The 5539-nt window shown below is 47.3% G+C and overlaps 1 protein-coding gene across 1 annotated transcript in view; it reads left to right on the top strand.

Moving 5' to 3' along the window:
- LOC121844248 (unconventional myosin-XV-like) overlaps positions 1 to 439 on the top strand; it is a 5298-nt gene extending 4859 nt beyond the window's left edge. The window contains exon 3 of the mRNA XM_042314146.1: positions 260 to 439. Coding sequence (XP_042170080.1) covers positions 260 to 361 — 102 coding nt within the window. The 3' untranslated portion in view covers positions 362 to 439. The remainder of the gene's footprint in view (positions 1 to 259) is intronic.
- Positions 440 to 5539: the final 5100 nt, after the last annotated feature.

The following is a 5539-nucleotide window of genomic DNA, read 5'->3' as shown; positions in this document are numbered from 1 at the left end:
GTTGTGTCTGTGTTGAAACAATGTTGTGTCTGTGTAGAAACAATGTTGTGTCTGTGTTGTAACAATGTTGTGTCTGTGTTGTAACAACGTTGTGTCTGTGTTGTAACAACGTTGTGTCTGTGTTGTAACAATGTTGTGTCTGTGTTGAAACAATGTTGTGTCTGTGTAGAAACAATGTTGTGTCTGTGTTGTAACAATGTGTTGTCTGTGTTGAAACAATGTTGTGTCTGTGTTGTAACAACGTTGTGTCTGTGTCTAGGGTCTGGAGCTGTGTCGGGTCATTGCCATGCACATGGAAAACATGCTGTCTGTTCGGGAGAAGAGACTCACCCTGCCACCGAGTGAGATCACTCTGTTATAACACTGTCTGTCAGTCAGTCAGTCTGTCTGTCTGTCTGTCTGTCAACCAGCTACTCAGTCAGTCAGTCAGTTAGTCTTTCAGTCAACCAGCTACTCAGTCAGTCAGTCAGTCAGTCAACCAGCTACTCAGTCAGTCAGTCAGTCTGTCAGTCCGGGAGAAGAGACGTTAGAAGGTGGTAGATGGTGGTAGTTGGTGGTAGATGGTGATAGATGGGGTAGTTAGTAGTAGATGGTGTTAGAAGGTGGTAGATGGTGGTAGTTAGTTGTAGATGGTGGTAGTTAGTAGTAGATGGTGGTGGTTAGTGGTAGAAGGTGGTAGATGGTGGTAGTTAGTGGTAGATGGTGGTAGTTTGTGGTAGATGGTGGTAGTTAGTGGTAGATGGTGGTAGTTGGTGGTAGATGGTGATAGATGGTGGTAGATGGTGTTAGAAGGTGGTAGATGGTGGTAGATGGTGGTAGATAGTGGTAGATGGGGTAGTTAGTAGTAGATGGTGGTAGATAGTTAGTGGTAGAAGGTGGTAGATGGTGGTAGTTAGTGGTAGATGGTGATAGATGGTGGTAGATGGTGATAGATGGTGGTAGATGGTGGTAGATAGTGGTAGATGGGGAAGTTAGTAATAGATGGTGTTAGAAGGTGGTAGATGGTGTTAGATAGTGGTAGATAGTGGTAGATAGTGGTAGTTGGTGGTAGATAGTGGTAGATGGTGGTAGATAGTGGTAGATGGTGTTAGAAGGTGGTAGATAGTGGTAGATAGTGGTAGTTGGTGATAGATAGTGGTAGATGGTGTTAGAAGGTGGTAGATGGTGGTAGTTGGTGGTAGATGCTGGTAGTTAGTGGTAGATGGTGATAGTTAGTGGTAGATGGTGGTTAGATGGTTGTAGATGGTGGTAGTTAGTGGTAGTTGGTGGTAGATGGTGGTAGAAGGTGGTAGATGGTGGTAGTTAGTTGTAGTTGGTGGTAGATGGTGATAGTTAGTGGTAGATGGTGGTAGATGGTTGTAGATTGATCGTTCTGTCTCTACACCACACTGTCACAAGGGGGAGGAATAACTCTGATCTATCGGTAGTCTAAACTGTGGCACAGATTGACCATCTTTTCCTAATTCAATGGAGGTGTTTTCAGTCTGATAGTCTCTCTGCTCTGGCAATAAAGTCCTGCATCAGGCGACAACAACAAATTAGCTGGCGGTGGTTCTGGAGTTAAGAGAGAACTTGGTGAAATACAATCGGGGAATTACACTATGTGGACTGATGATTTTCCAAAAGAAGGCACGGTGGGCTGTTGGTTTCTGTCCCTCTGAAAACCAGAAGTAAATCATTCTAAATAACAAACTGTCTTTATTTACCACATTGTGGAAGAGTGACAGACCCTCTGTATGAAGGGAGTTTCTGACACACGGAGTCCTCCTTTACTGACGGGATGAAAGAGACGGGATGAAAGAGAGACGGGATGAAAGAGAGACGGGATGAAAGAGAGACGGGATGAAAGAGAGACGGGATGAAAGAGAGACGGGATGAAAGAGAGATGAAAGAGAGACGGGATGAAAGAGAGACGGGATGAAAGAGAGACGGGATGAAAGAGACGGTATAAAAGAGAGAGACGGGATGAAAGAGACGGTATAAAAAAGAGAGACGGGATGAAAGAGAGAGGGGATGAAAGAGAGAAAGAGAGACGGTATAAAAGAGAGACGGGATGAAAGAGAGGATGAAAGAGAGACGGGATGAAAGAGAGACGGGATGAAAGAGACGGTATAAAAGAGAGATGAAAGAGAGGGATGAAAGAGACGGGATGAAAGAGAGAAAGAGAGGACGAGGATTTTAATAAAGAAATGTTTTGACTGTTTTGTCCAAGTTGATCTTCTCATGTTGTGTTCTATTATCTGTGACACTGAGGTTACAATGAAGAATGTAAACTAACTCCATCTAAATAAATCCTATTCATAATGAATAATCAGTGGCTGTGTTGCAAAGCTTTTCATTTTTTGTTTTGCTTATTTATTTTATCTTTTACACTGAATTTATTTTATATTTTTTAGACGATACAAAACATACACATACAAATCCTATTCATAATGTGGCGGCAAAGCTTTTCACATCACCCTACCCAGACCCACCTGCTCACACCCACCTGCTCACACCCCCATCGCCCACATCACCCTGCCCAGACCCACCCCCCATGCTCACACCCCCCAACACCCACATCACCCTGCCCAGACCCACCTGCTCACACCCCCATCTCCAACGCCCACATCACCCTGCCCAGACCCACCTGCTCACACCCCCATCTCCAGCGCCCACATCACCCTGCCCAGACCCACCCATCACACCCCCATCTCCATCACTCTCTACCACATGGCCTCTGACGGGTTCGGATTTCTAAACTTTAAATATCGTTAATTATCAGTTAGAGACATGAGGAGGCCGTAGTCTGGTTTCTAACCCAGGAGGTAATGGGTATCTGTAGGAGGAGGCCGTAGTCTGGTTTCTAACCCAGAAGGTAATGGGTATCTGTAGGAGGAGGCCGTAGTCTGGTTTCTAACCCAGAAGGTAATGGGTATCTGTAGGAGGAGGCCGTAGTCTGGTTTCTAACCCAGGAGGTAATGGGTATCTGTAGGAGGAGGCCGTAGTCTGGTTTCTAACCCAGAAGGTAATGGGTATCTGTAGGAGGAGACCGTAGTCTGGTTTCTAACCCAGGAGGTAATGGGTATCTGTAGGAGGAGACCGTAGTCTGGTTTCTAACCCAGGAGGTAATGGGTATCTGTAGGAGGAGGCCGTAGTCTGGTTTCTAACCCAGGAGGTAATGGGTATCTGTAGGAGGAGGCCGTAGTCTGGTTTCTAACCCAGGAGGTAATGGGTATCTGTAGGAGGAGGCCGTAGTCTGGTTTCTAACCCAGGAGGTAATGGGTATCTGTAGGAGGAGGCCGTAGTCTGGTTTCTAACCCAGAAGGTAATGGGTATCTGTAGGAGGAGACCGTAGTCTGGTTTCTAACCCAGAAGGTAATGGGTATCTGTAGGAGGAGGCCGTAGTCTGGTTTCTAACCCAGAAGGTAATGGGTATCTGTAGGAGGAGGCCGTAGTCTGGTTTCTAACCCAGAAGGTAATGGGTATCTGTAGGAGGAGACCGTAGTCTGGTTTCTAACCCAGAAGGTAATGGGTATCTGTAGGAGGAGGCCGTAGTCTGGTTTCTAACCCAGAAGGTAATGGGTATCTGTAGGAGGAGGCCGTAGTCTGGTTTCTAACCCAGAAGGTAATGGGTATCTGTAGGAGGAGGCCGTAGTCTGGTTTCTAACCCAGAAGGTAATGGGTATCTGTAGGAGGAAGGTATATAATGGAGGGTCTAGACCAGAAGGTAATGGGTATCTGTAGGAGGAAGGTATATAGTGGAGGGTCTACACCAGAAGGTAATGGGTATCTGTAGGAGGAAGGTATATAGTGGAGGGTCTACACCAGAAGGTAATGGGTATCTGTAGGAGGAGGCCGTAGTCTGGTTTCTAACCCAGAAGATAATGGGTATCTGTAGGAGGAAGGTATATAGTGGAGGGTCTACACGAGAAGGTAATGGGTATCTGTAGGAGGAAGGTATATAGTGGAGGGTCTACACCAGAAGGTAATGGGTATCTGTAGGAGGAAGGTATATATTGGAGGGTCTACACCAGAAGGTAATGGGTATCTGTAGGAGGAAGGTATATAGTCGAGGGTCTACACCAGAAGGTAATGGGTATAGGAGGAAGGTATATAGTGGAGGGTCTACACCAGAAGGTAATGGGTATCTGTAGGAGGAAGGTATATAGTGGAGGGTCTAGACCAGAAGGTAATGGGTATCTGTAGGAGGAAGGTATATAGTGGAGGGTCTAGACCAGAAGGTGATGGGTATAGGAGGAACGTATATAGTGAAGGGTCTAGACCAGAAGGTAATGGGTACCTGTAGGAGGAAGGTATATAGTGGAGGGTCTAGACCAGAAGGTAATGGGTATCTGTAGGAGGAGACCGTAGTCTGGTTTCTAACCCAGAAGGTAATGGGTATCTGTAGGAGGAGGCCGTAGTCTGGTTTCTAACCCAGAAGGTAATGGGTATCTGTAGGAGGAGGCCGTAGTCTGGTTTCTAACCCAGAAGGTAATGGGTCTCTGTAGGAGGAAGGTATATAGTGGAGGGTCTACACCAGAAGGTAATGGGTATCTGTAGGAGGAAGGTACATAATGGAGTCAATTAAGGTTGGATGTGAGTCAGGGGCTTGGAAATGGTTAGGTCAGGTCAGGTCAGGTTAGGTTAGGTCAGGTCAGGCCAGGTCAGGGTAGGCCAGGTTAGGTCAGGCCAGGCCAGGTTAGGTCAGGCCAGGTCAGATTAGGCCAGGCCAGGCCAGGTTAGGTTAGGTCAGGCTAGGTTAGGTCAGGCCAGGTTAGGTTAGGTCAGGCCAGGTCAGGCCAGGCCAGGCCAGGCCAGGTCAGGTTAGGTCAGGTCAGGCCAGGTTAGGTCAGGTTAGGTCAGGCCAGGTCAGGTTAGGCCAGGTCAGGTCAGGTTAGGTCAGGTTAGGTTAGGTCAGGTCAGGTCAGGCCAGGTTAGGCCAGGTCAGGCCAGGTCAGGTTAGGTCAGGCCAGGTCAGGTTAGGTCAGGTTAGGCCAGGTCAGGTCAGGTCAGGTTAGGTCAGGTCAGGTTAGGTCAGGCCAGGTTAGGTCAGGCCAGGTTAGGCCAGGTTAGGTCAGGTCAGGTCAGGTTAGGTCAGGCCACATTAAGGGAGAAGGAACAGTTCATTGCCTGCGTGACTCAGTTTCCTTCCTAGCAACAAAGATGTAATGTTTAGTCACGAATATCACCCAAGGTGGCTCCACTTCCTGTTCGGGTGGCGCTCGGCGCTCGTCGTCACCGGTCTACTAGCTGCCACCGATCCTTTTCATTTGGTTTTGTCTAATTGTTTTCACCTGTTCCTTGTTGGGGTTTTTGGGATGGTGTTATTTAAGTTCGATTAGTCCTCTGGTGTTAGTGCGGGCTTGTTTCTGTGTGTACTTGGGTGGAGTGTATTACGCCTGTGTTCGGCGTCAGGTTAGGCCAGGTCACTGTGAGGTCTACTACACCTGTTGTATTCAGCATTTCACTGTGAGGTCTACTACACCTGTTGTATTCAGCATTTCACTGTGAGGTCTACTACACCTGTTGTATTCAGCATTTCACTGTAAGGTTTACT

Source organism: Oncorhynchus tshawytscha, unplaced genomic scaffold (assembly GCF_018296145.1).
Source record: "Oncorhynchus tshawytscha isolate Ot180627B unplaced genomic scaffold, Otsh_v2.0 Un_contig_1610_pilon_pilon, whole genome shotgun sequence".
Taxonomy (NCBI): Eukaryota; Metazoa; Chordata; class Actinopteri; order Salmoniformes; family Salmonidae; genus Oncorhynchus; species Oncorhynchus tshawytscha.
Note: the sequence above shows the minus strand (reverse complement) of the source record. Positions and strands in the feature narration are given on the sequence as shown.